Source organism: Thunnus thynnus, chromosome 9, assembly GCF_963924715.1.
Source record: "Thunnus thynnus chromosome 9, fThuThy2.1, whole genome shotgun sequence".
Taxonomy (NCBI): domain Eukaryota; kingdom Metazoa; phylum Chordata; class Actinopteri; order Scombriformes; family Scombridae; genus Thunnus; species Thunnus thynnus.
Genome location: NC_089525.1, coordinates 21,021,298 through 21,039,038, shown reverse-complemented (window position 1 = coordinate 21,039,038; position 17,741 = coordinate 21,021,298). Strand labels below are relative to the sequence as shown.

The 17,741-nt window shown below is 40.1% G+C and overlaps 1 protein-coding gene across 9 annotated transcripts in view; it reads right to left on the bottom strand.

The window, feature by feature from the left end:
- map7d3 (MAP7 domain containing 3) overlaps window positions 1-16,619 on the bottom strand; it is a 29,518-nt gene extending 12,899 nt beyond the window's left edge. For 2 of the 9 annotated variants that reach the window (XM_067599635.1, XM_067599636.1), the window contains exons 1-10: window positions 16,464-16,619; window positions 9,274-9,375; window positions 8,848-8,928; window positions 8,102-8,265; window positions 7,468-7,579; window positions 6,350-6,433; window positions 5,463-5,570; window positions 4,548-4,649; window positions 4,054-4,152; window positions 2,051-2,176 (exon numbers count right to left, since the gene is read on the bottom strand). In XM_067599635.1, coding sequence (XP_067455736.1) covers window positions 2,051-2,176; window positions 4,054-4,152; window positions 4,548-4,649; window positions 5,463-5,570; window positions 6,350-6,433; window positions 7,468-7,579; window positions 8,102-8,265; window positions 8,848-8,928; window positions 9,274-9,375; window positions 16,464-16,602 — 1,117 coding nt within the window. In that variant the 5' untranslated portion in view covers window positions 16,603-16,619. The remainder of the gene's footprint in view (window positions 1-2,050; window positions 2,177-4,053; window positions 4,153-4,547; window positions 4,650-5,462; window positions 5,571-6,349; window positions 6,434-7,467; window positions 7,580-8,101; window positions 8,266-8,847; window positions 8,929-9,273; window positions 9,376-16,463) is intronic. The other 7 variants (XM_067599638.1, XM_067599639.1, XM_067599642.1 and 4 more) reach the window with 5 other exon arrangements.
- Between the last annotated feature and the right edge of the window lie 1,122 nt (window positions 16,620-17,741).

The window sequence follows — 17,741 nt, the reverse complement described above, 5'->3', positions numbered from 1 at the left end:
ACCACCAACACAGTAAAACATACACTGACACTGCAAACAAATACACATTAGTTAGTACACTAAATGAGCATGAATGTTGATTGTGTTGTTTGTTGCATTCAGTTACCGTGACATAAAAATGAGAGTAATTTTCAGTCTTTTAGTCCTGCTCTCATAATTTTTCAGACTCAGACATTAGACACTAAATGCAACATTTGCAGTTTCACAACAGACCTGATCCTAAAAAAAATCCTACACATAAAAGAAAAGACAACAGAAAGTGTAAAACTCAACTAAATGTAAAAGGGAGCAACTAATCTTAGATGTTGATGCTGAGCTGATAAATAATGGCAGTAATGGATGACAAGAACAGTTTAAGTGTAGCTGGTAGTTAGTAAGGAGTGGAAATACTGTTGTCTAGGTGGCTGGGTGATACGGACAAAATCAAATATGACGATATTTTTGACTAAATACCTTGATATTGATATTGTTACAGTATTGTAGGGATGACTATTGGTGCTTTCACAAAATATTTACACAATAAGATTTTTGATAAATAATCATCAGTAACATGGATATAATGACTAAATGGGTATAGGCAAATAATAGAACAGTAATGCAACCTTTAAAACCAGGAAACGACAACACTTATGCCATATCACGATATTCCTATATCCAAAATCTAAGACGATATCTAGACTCACATCACAATATCCATATAATATCAATATATTGCCCAGCCCTACTGTTGTCCACTGACTATGAGCTTGCTGTGTCAGTCTGACGGATTAGCCATGATAATCCTGAGACATGGATAACTCTCTCTGCCACAGCCTGGCCACAAATGTGTTCTGTTATTCATTCTGACTGCATACTGAGCAAGCATCTGTGGTGACTATGAAATGTATCCTGCCATAAGCTACCATTGCTGCTGCTAATGCAGATGTGTCATGTTTCTACTGGGGCTATACTTAGCAGAAGATCTATAGTCGCTAATGGGTTTGTAATGGCCAGTCAATAAACACCACAACCTAAAGCCAACACTAGCAATACAGTTGCAGCTTTGAAGTGAGTCAGTGCTTTACAGTATAGTTCTTTCTAGCCTTAAATAAAATACAGTCAACAGCAAAAAAAAGCAGTATTCATCAGTGGAACGGTCAGGAGATTCATTATGGCTTCTCTCTGCTATGGATCTAGGACTATGTATATCCTGAACCACATCTTAACTACTCTACACTACACAAAGAAACGGTTCACTTAAAATCTAACATGTGGAAGTCAGCTAGCGGCACATAAACCCCACCTAGCTGGCTACAGGGCATATTTCACTACATAATGTCAGCCAAACATCTTGTCTGGGAATGTGGATGTGCTGCATTTGAATAGTGTGACTTCAAGTCAACAAATTCTAAAATGAAATGACAGTAATTACTATTTTAGCACTGTATACTGGAGTCCCCAGTACTCTGGTTTCTCTACCAGAACACATGCAATAGCCAACAGTCTCATTCTGACGTAACATGAACCAACAGGTAAGCAGCTTAGAGCAAATCTCCCGGCATGGACCCTGGGGCTTCTCAGATGCAGAGAAATGCTCCTGGCCAAGTCTGCCTTGCTTGGTTCAGCTCAACACACAACAGCCAATTGTGTCTGTTCTGAGAGTGCATGTGAGCTAGACTAGTGTGTGTGTGTGTGTGTGTGTGTGTGTATGGGTCAATATTTACAGAGTAACTATGCTCTCTCACATGAGTGTACTTTGCTGCAAATAATTACTGTACGTACATGCATAACAAACAGCTGATCGTAACAATAGCAGCTTTTAAAACACTTGGAGTTGAGCAGCAACTTCAGTAAATCCACCACCAGCAAGAGGTCATCATGTGCTTTGAAAGGATTGTTCCAAAAGCATGAGAGTCTGCAGCAGGGCGATGGGATGAGCTCAGATCTAGTGAAGTGATACTGGGAATGACTGGGCTGACTTTCTACTGGTAAAATGAGGGTAAGTAGGGAGGACCAGGGTCTGTGTCTAGCCACCCTTCCTCTCTGTCAGGATCTCCTAAGTGGAGGTTACCTGGAGCATCTGTTCCTTCAGCAGAAAGGGCGGCGGCGCTCTTGCTCCTAGCTAGTGAGGCCTGGGTGGGAGTGAGCAGGCGACTAAGGACCCCTCCGTCCACAGTGCTGGCCGGTGGCCTGCGAGCTACACGGCCGAAAAATCACCCGAAAAATAGTAGAGGAGAACAAAAAGGCCAAGGAATAAAAGAGTGGGCAAGAATGGGGGATGACAAAACAAGAGGGTGGGAAGGGGGTCAATGACGTGTAGAAAGGTCACCATGTGATTTAACCAACAGTAGAAAATCAACATACAGAACCAAAGGTTGTGTCTCAATAATCTTACAGGGCTGTCTTCATCATTTTAACTTTCAGGGATATCCAAGAAAATTAGAATAAAATGAGGATGTCAGTAAAAGACAGCAAGGAAAGGACACCATGGAAGAGTACTGAGACAGACCAAAGACTGATTGTCTAGTAACTGAAGATCAGTTAAACAGTAGTCAAAGAAGACAATTAGGTCAAATCAATGGTTCCTTGAGGCAGAGGGAGGTATGCTGATGGGAAAAAACAAACCATTAGTGAACTTCAAAGATAGCAGAGAAATACTATTGGGTAGGAAAATGAGGAGTGGAACAGACCAAAGACTAAAATTGATAGGGCAAGTGACCATGATCAGGCAAGAGTTATTTAGCTTCTACTGTGCAAACTATTCTATGGTTAAGATAAAGAAGGCACCAAATTTGAATCATCAAGTAGTAGTAGTACAATCGTCAGTACTGAACAAATCAGCATGTTATGAAAGCACTATGGTGGAGTTTGATTTCACAGCAGAAACAAAGAGCTCTTGCTTCAATGAAATGGAAGAATTGAAGAATTCCCCATTTAGGCCATATTTGCTACCTGAGCTACAAAGTAGAAATCATATCAGAAGAAGAGTTTAAAGTGTTGAGGGGTTAATTCTGCCACATATCCCAAAATACTGGCTGTTCAAAGTAGGATCGCAGAGTCACACCTCTTTTTAGAGTCCCTTACTGTGCTGACATCTGTTACAGACAGACTTGTTTTTTTTATTAGCTCTTGAGTGCTATCCCCTGGAGCATGGTAGCGCAGCTTGCTGCTTTGCACCCAGGTATTAGGAGTCTGGGTATGAGTTAAGAGTTATGAGGAAAGTGGTGCGTGGGAGTTTCGGAACTAAATAATTTTAATTGCAGATGAGAAGTGCTAAATTAGTATGAATGATAGTAACTGTGATGTGTTATTGTCCAGGTGAACCACACAGAACATACATGTGTACAACATCTGCACGGAGAGGCTGACATGGCTATAGGACAAACAAAAGCATTGGTCGTTAATGGCAATAGACAGACTGCAGTGAGGTCTCGTGGTCATTTCTGTGCTCTGGGGGTGCTATGGTAGGATGGCACTGACACACATCACACTGAAGCATGAGCCCAGCAACTTAATTCCAGCTAAGACGGCGTCATCTGGGAGGGAGAAAACAATCAACACTTTGTGACAAAAAACAGAACACTGTGTTAGTGCAGACACGGCACACAACAGGACCATTCTTGGATTGACACTTAAAAAAGAAAACAATGGACTGACACTTAAAAAGAAAACAATGATAAAGGTTAAGTTAGCTGCCAGTAAGAAACATAGCACAGTGCAGGATCTGGTCCAGAGTATATCACAGACACAGTGTAGAGAAGGTTAGCAGCTGCCTAAAAGGTAATTCAGTAGTCAGTAAGTGAGACTTTTGGGTGAAAGAGAACATGAATGGAAAGAGAATACATAGCAAAAAGAGCTGGCCAGTTTAAAGAACAACATGGCTCCATTACCCTGAATTGAGCCAAATGAAAATGTCATCCCCACAAAACCTCTTTGTTCAGGACTTTAAAAAACCGAGCGGATTCAGAATGAGCAAGCCATTAACATCATAGCAACATGCTTGTTATTCAAAGAGACCTGAGCGATGCAGATAGGGGCATGGAAAAATGATTGTTGATTGTTCATGCTAGCCACCTTGATCATCCGTTGTCCCCTTATCAGGCTTGGCAGGCGTCTGTGCTCTGCCCACACTTACTCGTGTGAGGGAGGAACTTCTCTTCTTCACGGAACGGCCTACGGACATGAGAGTGGAGTTATAGCCAACAAGGCACAGGGAGGGAGTCAACAAGGAATCCCCAAAGAAAGTTTACAAGTCATGTGCACTTCATTTGGCTTTATGTGAGTCACCAGGCTAGGGCTGACAGCAGCTAGTGTCTAAGTTTATTAGACGATGCCTAAATATACAGACCATATTACCTGATGCACCCTAGACCAGAATCCCACATTGTAGTATTAATTCTGACAGCTGTCAGTGTTTCAACTGTTAGCATGTACAAAGTCAGGTTGCTATGTGGTTTTCATAGCTGTGAAAGAGCTTAATTTATAATGGTTTTCATTAATTAAATATTTTACTACTATAATCTGTAGTGATTTGGCATAGTGTGGGATGGATAGGGTTTCTTTTGCACCTGTCTGTTCCACCTGAAGCTTTTTGCCGTCTTCCTTAGTGGCCTGAGCAGCATTGCCATTTCTAGGCAACCGGTTACAAGACGAACTCCTTGGCTTAACACCTGAGAGACAATGATGAAACACCCAATGGTGAATTTACACAGTGCTCTCTTGTGAATGGTATAAAACTCTCAGGATTTTTCTGAATGTATTCATAGGCCTGGAGAAGGAAAAATGGTAAAATAATTATTAAACAATGGAGAAGTACAGAGAAATGAGCCTTATCAGAGAGGTGAAATGGCACTGGCAGCCCATAGAAACTGCGGAGAGATGAATCAACTGATTGTGTTGATTATTTTTTCAGCAAAAATCAAATACACTTCTTGTAATTTCTCAATAGGCTTAGGAATATTGCGACAGGAGAGTGACAGGCTGCTACACCACTAAATCTATCAGAGCACATTTATTAACAAATCACCATTCGGTGCTTGGGACCCCTTATGATTCTTAAAATTTGATTCAGTGTACTTCATAGAGGTGCATAGTGAATAGCATAATTGGGAGGTCATGCTAGTTATTGGCTAGAACCAGAGACAGAGAGCTAAGGCATTTTTTTTTACCAGTCTGTGCTCCAGTAAGCCTGTGTGCAAAACCCTGGATATGAAGAGCACAGGGGTCAGAGTTCACTTTAGGCTTAGTGTTGGCAGAGAAGGTGAGTTTGTTCCATGTCATCTCAGCTTAGTCACCTGGTAGATCTCAGTACATGAATCATCATAGAAAAACATTTAACTGATTGATAAATACACTTTCTGGAACATACTACATTGGTTAAGACAAAACGCTGAAATGCAAAGGAGGGTAGGATGAAGGCCGAGAGGGAGGGAGGAAGGGTAGGAGGGAGGAAGGGTAGGAGGGAGGGGAGAGCGGAGACTTACTTTTGTCAGGAGATTTGATGAGGGTGGCAGAGGAAGAGGATAGGCGTTTACTGATGCCAGCCTCGGACGGCTGTTTCAGGTTCATGGTGGATGTGGAACGCTTGTCCACTAGTAGGGAGGAGGAAAGACAGACAAGGGAGGCGGAGTTTACACTGGAGGCAGGCCAAAGGGGGAGGGTAATTGGGTGCACACAGTAGGAGTACAAGGCTCTGCAAGATCCTAATACCATTGATACGCAAAGGGCAATATGTTGCTTCACTAATAGGCCTAAAATATATTAACATAAAAATTACATACAGGTATAATCAGATATAATATACATACATATATTGATCTGATGTGCTATTTATGAAGATTGTGCGCATTTAGCAATGCACATTTGGAAAAACACATTACATACTGAATGTATTTTCTGTTGATGTTCAACATGAAAATGTGCATTTTTAACCACACCATTAAAATGTCCTAGTGGTTTCACAGCCAGGCATGGTGGTTAGTAAACACTAGATGCTAATGTATGACCATTCCAAAGACGACACCATCAACAACATTACATGGTCCGTGCCCGAGAATCCCGATGTGATATTAGCCCTGTTTGTTTGTGTGACATTCCATTGGGCTTCCATGCGAAGTTGCCCATGTGACCTGGAAGTGCCATAAATTGTGTGGGTCAAAAATCTAAAGCTACGCTTCCAGCTATTCACCAATGTCCAAAGCACATTCAAAACAGAGGCCCCATACATACAAGTGTTAGTGAAAAACTGCCAGTGAGAGTGCAGGAGGGAGGGGTCGGGAGGAGGGATAGTAGGTAACCAAACTATCTATAGTGCCAGTGCCAGTCCATGCTGTGTTGCTACATTGGTGGGCAAATTATAAACAAACAAAACCTTGTTGACTCCTTGGTGGCTTTTCTGGTGAGGCAGAGGAGATAACTATAGTTACTGGAGATGAGGTGCTGGCATCAGATTCTCCTGTGGGAAAAGAAAGCGCTCAGGGAGGAGCGATAAAATACAAGTAGATAAGGCACATCCCAACAAAGAGAGATGGAGGTGAAACCTGGCTGGTAGCCATCAGCCCTTGCTTGACACACAGTGTCTAAAGTAATGAAAACACCATCCTGGGACCCAAAAAATAATTTCAAAGTTACTTAATAGATCATTGTGGTTTACTGTTGGAGTGTCAAACAGTGGGAGTGATTGTGCAGGGGAGTCAAGTGATGTCTCATGCATGTAGTGTTCAAGAGCAAGAGTGTGGCAGAGTACAGTTACAACTGTCATTTAAATGTAATTCTTCACATTTCAGTCAATAAATTAGATTTTATTTTGCATACCAAAACTGGAATTATACAACTCTGACAGCTTATAATATTTCAATGAACTGTTAGTCATATCTGATCATATTTTTAGTTTTGACTACATTAAATTATTGAAAGTTCTCCACTTTCACAGTGTAATAGGAGCTACTTCATAGTTTGGGGGTTCTGATTTAGACGAGTTTTAAAAATGAAATGTTTGCGTTTACACTCGACTGATAGCCCACTATCTGCTAACAAGGCTGAGTTACGATAGCTATGGCTGAATTGAATTGATTACATTAAAGGATGTGATTTAACAATGAATGAAGCATCACATGTTACTCTCATGCATAGCTCCCAAGCCAAGAGCTGATAGATATTTTTGGTAATGTACGGTTAAAAGACATAATCACCTTTCTGTATTTTTAATAGCAAAAATAGCTAAGAATCAGTCACATCTCACTAAATGAATCATCAGCTGCCGGCAAAAGAAAAGATCTGCTTTAAAATCGCTTTCATGTGGCTGGATTTCACTCCAACTATGGACAATAGTGACAACAGTTTGAACTTGACCCCCTTCATGTCTGGTTTTGAAGAAATCAGTGGTGTGTCCTTACTGGCTCTTTAATGCACCATTGCACTAGATGAAGTTGAAAGTCAAATTCAATGGAAAAGCAAAAAAATAAAAATAAAATTGAGGGCGGCCTTTACCTGTTCGTCCATCTGAGTCTGTGGACAATCCTCCCCAGGACCATCTCTTCTGTCTCTGCTCCACTCGCTGGCTACGCTCCAGTGTTCGCCGCATCACTGCCTCATAGTGCTCCTGCAGCATAACGGGGAAGAGGAGGAGAAAAACACATTTAGATGAGCAAAACACTGGCCCCTAAAACACAAGCAGAGAAGACCTGCAGATGTCTCAATCGAGCCAATCTGTTCAGAATCTAATAATTTGTTTGAAAACCTCAAACTGATACTGCGGTTCAAGGTATCATTTTTAGACTGAAACAAAGAAATCTTATCAATCCATTATCCCTGTTTATGCATTATGTATTACAATGAACATTCAAGTTGTTTGCTGTAAATGCTGCAGGACTGATAACACAATACATTTGAAAGGATTAGTCTTATTTGGGTATATGTAAGATGAAGAGGATAACTGTGCTCTTACCACTGTTCTTTTTCAAAATGACTTCCCTTACTCTCTGTTTCCTTTGTATTTTTTTTAAATACCTAAAGTGAACACTACAACATAAACCTATGTGTCAATGTAAATTTAATTCACATTTAATTTTAATTATCATTTCATATAGGCACTGCTCTGAGCCTCCACCAATGCTGCAGCTACCTTTTCCTCTTCCTGTTTCTGCTTCCTCTTCTCCTCCACAGCCAATCGCTTCTGCTCCTCCTTCCTTCGCTGTTCCTCAACCTTTTTCTGACGTTCCTCCATCTGACGCTCCACTTGCATCTTGGACTTGCGCTCCCGCTCCATGATCTGTGACTCACGCAAAGCTGACAGCACATACATAACGGGCAGTGAGTGTGTGCAGAAACTAAACATAAACGTCTCATTAGAATGTTACTTCCTTATGTGTTAGTTCACTAAATTGCAGAAAATTACTAAACTAAACGGTAATGATCCTTTTTGTTCTCTGGGTTAGGGCTGGACAATATATCTATATTATTGCGATATTGTGATATGAGACTAGATATCGTCTTAGATTTTGGATATCCTAATATTGTGATATGGCATATTTGTTGTCTTTTCCTGGTTTTAAAGGCTGTATTACAGTAAAGTGATGTGATTTTCTGAACTTGCCAGACTGTTCTAGCTGTTCTATTATTTGCCTTTACCCACTTAGTCATTATATCCACATTACTGATAATTATCTATCAAAAATCTCACTGTATAAATATTTTGTGAAAGCACCAATAGTCATCCCTACAATATTGTCCCAATATCGATATCAAGGTATTTAGTCAAAAATATTGTCATATTTGATTTTGTCCATATCACCCAGCCCTACTCTACATTTTAACAAGGTTCATTTTACATATAGATAGATATGGGGGAAACCGGGATCTTCCTCTTACCCTGTTGTCTCTCTGCCTCCTCTCGCCTCTCTTTTGCTACTCGCAGTCGGTCGTCTATTCTAAGTGCGGCGCCGTCAATGACTGCAAACACACACATGTATAATATGTGATTAAGAATGGTAAGAACATGCAGCAAAGCATATAAATAGAACTCAGGGGTGGCTTAATGGTGCATACTGTTACATGCTGGTACAAAGGCTTTGCATCAGCCAGGCAGATGTGTGCATGTGACTGTCATTAATCAGCTTTGTCAACTGTTACAGTAATAAGATGATGACTAAGGGTTACCTGCAGTAAGCCACACTGAGAAGGTGGTGGGAGTGGATTGTGTTGCATCAAATGGCTCAGATTATGGAAGACAATAGAGCAGTGCCAGGGCAGTATCTGTGAGAATCAGTTTCTATGTCAAGGTGTGGTGTCATTTACCTGGCTTACACCCCTGAGGTTTAGCTGGTGCGTTGGTTGTAGGTCCTGGACTGTTCCCTGACAGGCTGCGCCGCTCCTCGGCTTGTGCCTGTGCAGCTGCAGCTGTACGCAGGAAAACACACAGACACCCACAGTTTACACATACAGAGCTTAGCTAGACTGACATTATGTCATGCCTGACAAAGCAGGTATATCAGGGAGATAGCGTTGCTTTTGGTACAGCAAGCCAATCAAGTTTAAATCACGCGTTTTTCTCTGTGCTTTGTTTGCTCACCATAGGAATGCTAGTTCTAGAGAGATCCAACGGATTTGAAGCTACAGAACAATCCAGCTATTCAGCGATCTGACATAACCCCCACCTCATGGTCCACCCTGTAGCCAGCTATACACTGCTTTCTGTGACAAGCTGGGAGAGATGGGCTACTGTGAGCAACATGTCTGGAATCAAAACCTTTTAAACAGAACTATTCAATAAATAAATTAAGTAAATAAAATTAAAATCGATAAAGGGCAACTTTATATATACACACACACACACACAAACATCACATCTCCACAACATCAGCAAATAACTAATGCGGGAATGCAGGAATCTGTTGTGTTTCCGTTTGGGATTTCACCTCTTTGGGGATGTGATTTCTACCACCACAGAGAGGAAAAAAGGGTTTACAAGAAGGTCAAATACATCAACTCTACCACCACAGTTCAACAGCACTTTCTTCAGCCAAATTATTCACGGGAAAGTCATAGTGAGGAGATACAGGGGCAGGAAGGAAGGAAACAGGGAGGACATGATCAAGCTTTATGAGCCCTAGTGTCAGCCTTATCCCTAGTCTCTTTCCCTCTTGTCGGTGCGTTTTCAGCATTACTGTATTGCTGACAAAGAGGCGAAAAGATCTTCAGTCATGTGGTAGACACGTTATTAATGAACACTTCGAACTGTGTTCTGAAAAACTCTCTGTCTCTCTCGTTCACAAAGTTATACTGTTGCCATAATCATTCAAACTTTTATTACGATTACTTTCTGCTAAAATCATTTCCGATCTGCTCTTCTTTTCGTATGTGCTAACTGAACTGTTATTAAGATGCTGCTAATGTAAACCAAACATTTTCTGCTGTTTCCCCACCTGAAAATCACCGTTAATATAAAGGAGCTAGAGGAAAAGCAGCGTTATTTGCCACCACAGTTAGCAACTGATTGTTAACTCCTCAGCTTACACTGCAAGATATGGACATTTTTGTTCAAAACTGTTGGCATCGGCAAATTAAGCGGTAAGCTCTGTTCATTCATCTGACTACCATATATACGTTGTTTGCACCAATGAACCAAACGAAGATTTATGAGAGCAGAGAAAACGCAATAAGAAACAGAACATAGGATCCGTAAAGCGACTTTAAGACTGATTAAGTAACTCTCACAGAGATTTTGACAAAACAATCTTCCAGAAGTAGTTGTAAGATAGATTCATTAACATGTCTGTGACTGATGTGTAAAACCAGATATCAGAGTGACCAGCAGAAGCCAGACAAAGAAAAGCGAGCTGACAGGGTAAGTAGTCACCAATGCACTGATTATCTGTATTCTGCAACAGCATCAATGCTCTCCAGTCAAAAAAGATTATGAAAGGTCAAAGTCTGCAGCTTATGCCCAGTGGAAGTGTGCAGGTCTCGTCACTTTTGCTCTCAGACTCCTTCCCTTGACCCCACTGATGAGTAGATCAAACGGTGGGTAAATCAAGACCAGCTGTGATTTTACTGCACTTTTAATAGCTGTTTAACACACTAAGAATAATGCATTACACTTAAGCACACACAAATCATTAACTCTAGTCACCACTTTTAAAGCAGGAATGTGAAGATGATTTCTATGCCATGAAATTGTATTTGTGGTGGGAATCATGCAATACCACAAAGAATACAATTACCTCAAGGCAAACATGGAAACTTGCGTCGGCTGACTGTGTGTCCTGTCTTTATTAAGTGTACTATAGTATGTCTAAACAAGTGTATCTGTATGTTTGCAGTACAGGTTACTGTGGCAAGATCTTAAGTATACATATATGGATTTAAGAACACTGGTGAAACTGTTTTTAACCTTCTGCCAAAACAGACATTCTGTTTTACTCAGGAGAATAGACAGGAAAAACAGCCGGGGCACTGTGGGCAGAGGGAGCTGAACTATATTCAGAAAAAAAGCGATCTAATTCTAGGTCATAAATAAGTCACACATTTATCATTCCAGAAAAAAGATGCAAAGCTGAATAAATGTTGAGGGCTCAGTGATCAAATGTGTAGTAGATGTAACTGCACTGTCCTGGCTTTGTTTCACATCATACCTCAGTCTTTTCCTCAATCTTCTCATTTCTCTCCTCCTTCATATAAAAAGGTAAAAAGAATCTAAAAAAATAAAAGGAGGATCAATAAATAAATACCAAGCACCTTGTGTAACAGGGTGACTGTTGCTAAGTGATGCACAGAGCAGCTGAGGATGCATGATAAGAGCTTTTCAACCACGCTTAGGCCTGTATCAAGGAAGATGTGAGGTGATTCATAGCTGAATAAACAGAACAACAGTATGGTAAAGCTTTGAGGGCCTGACTCTTCACACTAAGTGACAATTTACAACTGAATTCACTTCACATTTGGGATATACACTCTATTTATCAACAGTATCATTTTGTAAATAAAGTGACACTGATATTGCAGCCTACAATCTGCAGATTCATGATACAATCTGTGAAAGGGCTTCTTAAATTACTGTAAAAACAAGTTAGTAGAGAACGCAAATATTCAAGTTTTAATCTTATAACCTTCTGCAACGACATGACAGGTTTTAGAACTCAAGCTAAGTGATATTTGCAAACTGCAATGTCTTTATAGGGAAGTAAAAGTAAAACAGGAAAGCAAATGGGTTGAATAGGTAACAGCTGTTGAGCTTAAACCATGCAGACTCTTTCTCTACCTATGTGTAAAAGCATGGATGTAATATTTGTTTAAGATACATTTCTGTGACAAACACTGATGCTGCAAAGATTTTATTGAATTTCTGGGTGCCACAACCACAGTGGATGATGCACCTTCCTAGTCACCAAACCCACTGTTCTCTGTTGATAAGAAAGAAACAAAATAAGTGAAAAATCAGACCAAGTCAGCACCTTATATAATAAAATGAACACACTCCATTGACACACACATTCATGTGTTGATTGAAGTGCTTTAATGAGATGGGGGGGGGGAGATCCTGTTTTTCCAACAGACCTCAAGAGAGCCAGGTGTGCTCATAGAAATGGAAAGAGCCAATCAGAGGAGCTGTTTCTCATCACTATGGAGATTTGCACATATTAACATACATCATTGCTCTTGCATTGACAGACTCTCTGCGTAATGCTTCTCGAGATTACAGAGACATAACCAGTCATTAATCTGACCGCTAATTACAAACCAAACTGATCAATGGCATTATAGCTAGACAATCAGTTGTTCAGGTATCTTTAGGTGGTAGTTTTGGACAAAGACTTTGTGTTAAAGATTCAGTCTGAAGTTGGTGAAAGGAGCCATTTTCAAACATCAGATTCAACATGATCCACGAAAGTTTTAAAATTCATCTTTTGATTAAATGTGTCAATATTGCAACATACATACTGAATTAAAATTTGATTGCCTAGCCTTTAAAAAAGCAAGAGATGCTGAAAAGCCCTGCAAAACATTCTGACTGCAGCATACATACTTATTGATTAGATGTGATCTAGCCGTCAGGCTGCTGGGTTATTATGGCAACAGGAAGACCACCAGGGGGGCTTGTCATGACCATGCTTGGCAGGCCAGACAGAGAAACACTAAACAGGAAGCAAGTCAGCCTGCATTACATCATAACGCTTCTGTTAAATTACTAAAATTGATGTTAGTTCTCCAAATAACAAGCAAGATCATCAGACATAATTGCAGCACTCTCTGTCACGCAGACACTATTGGTATAGCCGATACACGGTATAGTCGAGAAGCAAGAGATCAGTAGGTCAGGTCCCTTTTCTGTCCCTCTTTCTGCAGACTTTACTGTGCCCTGAAGCATGGTACAAATGAGTAGCTTGTTGCACAGGAAGTGTCTGCCCTGCCTAATACAAGGGTGGACAACTCTAACACTGAGTACTTAATGTATGCAGGGATCATTAACTCCGCCCCAAAACTATAACAGATGAATTTACTAACCAAAACAACTTCAACCACTGATTAGTTGCTTTCTTTGGTTAATTTATCTAAATCAGTGCGTGGCTAGGATGAAAACATTAACAATCTTGCCCATCCATGGCTCACAGCTTACCATCACTGGTTGGTCCTCAGATAACACTGCTGATGCATGCTTACACACATGCACACACATGCGCACACAAACACACCAGATCCTCTATGGGATTACTCTAGACCTGTTCATGCAAAGGTAAGCCTTGGCTATTTGCAGTACTAGCAGCAGGATAATGATGACACATCCCACTTTCCTTGGGAGTCTCCTCTTTCAGGTGGTCCACATTTCCCTTACAGTGATGGGCAGTGAAAGGATTCAATTATTTTTTCAACTGCATTATTGATTAGGCTCATTAAGCCCATTCTCCCTTGATTCTTTTATACATTCCTTTTTGATAGATTGTTCGAGGATAAACAGAGTACAGCAAAGGCTTTACAGGATTATTTTATAGCTTCATCTCCGTTGAGAAAATTATGGTCAACTTTCTTGACACTGTAGGATTCAGGCATCAACATATCCCAAAAATATAAGTTAAAAAGAGCACAAATGACAAAAGTTGAAGCCAGAGTTTTTGAATTACTAGTTACTGTACACGCAAGAGTAAGTCTTTAAGCCAGACTGAACCAATACAAGTCAAGAACTGAACCAAACATCCTGTCCTGAACAATCTGTGACGTAAGTTTATGGTTACATGCATAATTCACACATCTTTGGCTTTCTGCTGAGCTTGGACAGTGTGTCTCATACATGGAGGGTGTTGTTGCCTGTCGGTGGACGCATCAACAAGAGAAAATGATTTGTACAAAGTGAACAACTTATAATTATTTCAAAACTGTTTTTCTCAAAAGCCATCCCAAATCTCTAGGCAAAGTTGGCACGGAACTTGCATACTTTTGTATGTACATGCAGCTGCGTTGCATGTAAGAATTTTCTAATGAAAGGAAAACAAGAACAATCCAAAAGGATTTGCCTTTGGTTATAGGCTACACAAAATAACATGTTTTGCTATTCAAATCTTTGGCATCTGTGCATGTGTGTGAACACACACACTTCTACAACACTAACACTTCCCATAACTTAATTTAAAATGTTAAAAAAACAGAGGTGGGATATTTGTGCTAGAAGAGTCCATCTAAGTGGACAGATCCAAGAAACTACACTCTAGAAACTACATAAGTCTGGTCCATTTCCTCCTTTGGTTAAATCTGACCAGTTCAGAAATATTTCTCATGCTTTTAATTCTGCAGCAGCAATGGCTGAGCCAGGATCAGGATAACCTTGCAGTGTGACTTGCAGTAGTGTGATCCCCCTTCATAATAGCAGGGTACATTTTCTCCCTGCTCACATTCTTGTGGAAATGACCATGCACATGAGCTAGATTCCTAACATTATTTTATTATTGTCAGTCTGACTGAAGGCCGAACTAACTTCTACATGGAGTAGTTAGAAATACTCCGGACATGATTTTATCCCTCACAAAGCCAGGATCCCAATATCTCACATCACTCAGAACTTTGCGGATATTTTCATAAAACCAAAAAATTGGGTGGATGAAAATTCCATATTGAAAATACTGAATGGAAAAGTTAAAGGAAACAGGAAGAAGATCAGCACTAAATATGGCCCAGACGTTGCCAGGAGTAACACATGCCTACACCCACACTGGGTATGCAGAAAACTCCCTCTTACCCTAAAAACTGTTGGCCCTACCACTAGCCCGAGTCAAAACAAACTGTGCATTCATGCCCGCAGATGCAGACACAGTAAACATCAATGCTTAAGTGTGGAAGGGGCCAGCTGAGCCATGGATGAAAAGCATTGATAGAAACTCTGCTGCTACAGTTGGCCTATATAATACTATTTACAAAAACTGTGGTGTGCCTTTTGCTGAACAAAACTATCCCTGACACATGGCTGCTGGTCCAACCAAAACTCTTATCATGGCATCAAGACATGCAACTATGCAGCCTTTTTTTCTCTAATCAGAGCTGTCTGACACTCCAGCTTTATCTGAAATTCAGGTCAGACATTGTTATAGATGCCCTCCCTGGAGAGTGGAGGGGGTTATGCCATATGTCAACATATACGCATAACTATCGACTAATGCATAAGGCGAGAAAGGAACATTTTGTATTCCACACTTTGTAGAAGATAGATGACTTTTGAGCAGGAAGCTAGTAAACTGCTGATGTACTGGGAACCGGCTACTGTGTGGCTAGAGAAATAAAGTTAATTTAATTTCTACAGGGCATCAACTCAGACCACTTTTAAGTTGAATTCAAAACACTTCAACAGGAAAGCTCAACTCTTCCTGATGGGGACAGCAGATGATCACTTTTGACAATAATCCTCGAGTGTTTAGCTAACGCCGCGTTATCTAAGCTACTGACGTTTGTCAGTTAACTTACAGAGCAGTTAGCTTCACTTAACAAACATTTAGAGTTTTGTTTGTCTAGTCTAATGTCTTCAGACGACAGCACTACGTTAAACAACGTGATTAAAATGCAGTAAAGCAAAGCTAAAGCATGGCTAGGTGAGCTAGGCGCCAGACAAGTAAAAGTCGTGAAGTCGTGATATGTCAACCGGCTCTGATGCTACAAAATATAACGTTACAACTTCAGCTAACGTTAACTGCAAGTACTTTACTTTCACTAAGGTCAACCAATGCATTTAGCCTTTCCTGGAATTCATTAATATAGATATCATCTAGGTTTGCAAACCAACTTTTAACGTCCAATGTGGGAAGAAGTTACAGATTTTTCCGCGTCCATTGTCAGCAGATAACCGAGCAGCGAGCTAACGTTACTAGCCAGACAAGCTGGTCGCGTTACAACACGTTCAAATAACCCGGTTTGCGGCGGCAGTTGCTAGCAAACATTATAAAATGATTACTACATTATAAGGCACAACTGGGTCAAAAAATAACCACGACTGCCAAGATTTTTCTTACCCATTTGGGCTCGCAAGCCTTTGAGAGTCGTTGCACCCTCCGCCATTTCTATGAAGTTTTCCTTCTCTGTTTTTTCTAAAGCAGGGGCGCGTAACACTTCGCAGCCGGCAGGACTCGGACACCACGGGGACGTGGACATCAAAGAGACAAGAGAATGAAAGAGGTATCACTCTGTCCTAGTTCCTGAAACCAACGATAACGTCGCAAAGCGCGAAATGCAAAGTTTTGAAATGTGGTCAGCTGCAGACATCCTTCATTAAAAACCTTTTTTTTTCTCGAAAGCAAGGCCATATAATTCAAACATAGAATGATCACTATTTAAATGTTACAATACTGTCAATGTCAAAAAGAAACATCTCAGGCTGCATTTTTAAATCAAAAAGTTTTGTATATGAATAAGAATACAATATTGTAAGTAGTTTTTTATGACCTCAAGTGCTACTTGCAGTGGTGGAAGAAGTACTCAGATCATTTACTGAAGTAAAAGTGGCCTATCAATACCACAAAGTAAAAATACTCCACTACAAGTAAAACCCCATACAAAGAATCACAAGATAAATCTGAGGGGTCGTGTGATGATTAACGGGAGAGGAAAGAAGTTCTGCTACACAAATTGTAATTTTTTTTTTTTTCGATTTTGGGCCACTAAAAGAAATGAAACCATGTGAGAAGTTTAGAGGGGAAACTAGATAATCTTAACATAAAAAAATAACCTGAAAAGTAACTAATAATTAAAGCTATCAAATAAATGTAGTAAAATAAAAAAAATAAATATTTAAATTTGAAATGTGTTGGAATAGAAATATTAAGTAGTAGTAGTACCTCAAAATTATACTTAAGTTGGCTATAGTTCATGAGTAAATGTACTTAGTAACATAAAACCAGAGTATATACAAACGAACCGTAAAGTGTTCAATTTTAATGACCAGTAGTGATTCGTCCTCAATAGACGATCTAAGGGGGTACCAGAAAAATATTAGACTTGTTAGAACTGCTATGGCAGCCAACAGCGTCCCCTAGCGTCTATGTAATGGTTGTTGCATGCTAATAAATTGAAAGTGAATCCACAGGCGATGCAGACAACATCAATAATTATGTTTTGGCGTCAATTAACTAAATAGGCAAGACATTTTCATGAAACATCAAGGTTGAGTAACACAAATAGAGTACTTTCATACTATAAAAATATTTTAACATTTGGTTTCTAGAATTCATAGAGGAGAATGCATTAAACAAGACAGCAAACTTTATAGAAGCCAATTGAGAATTTGTTCATCA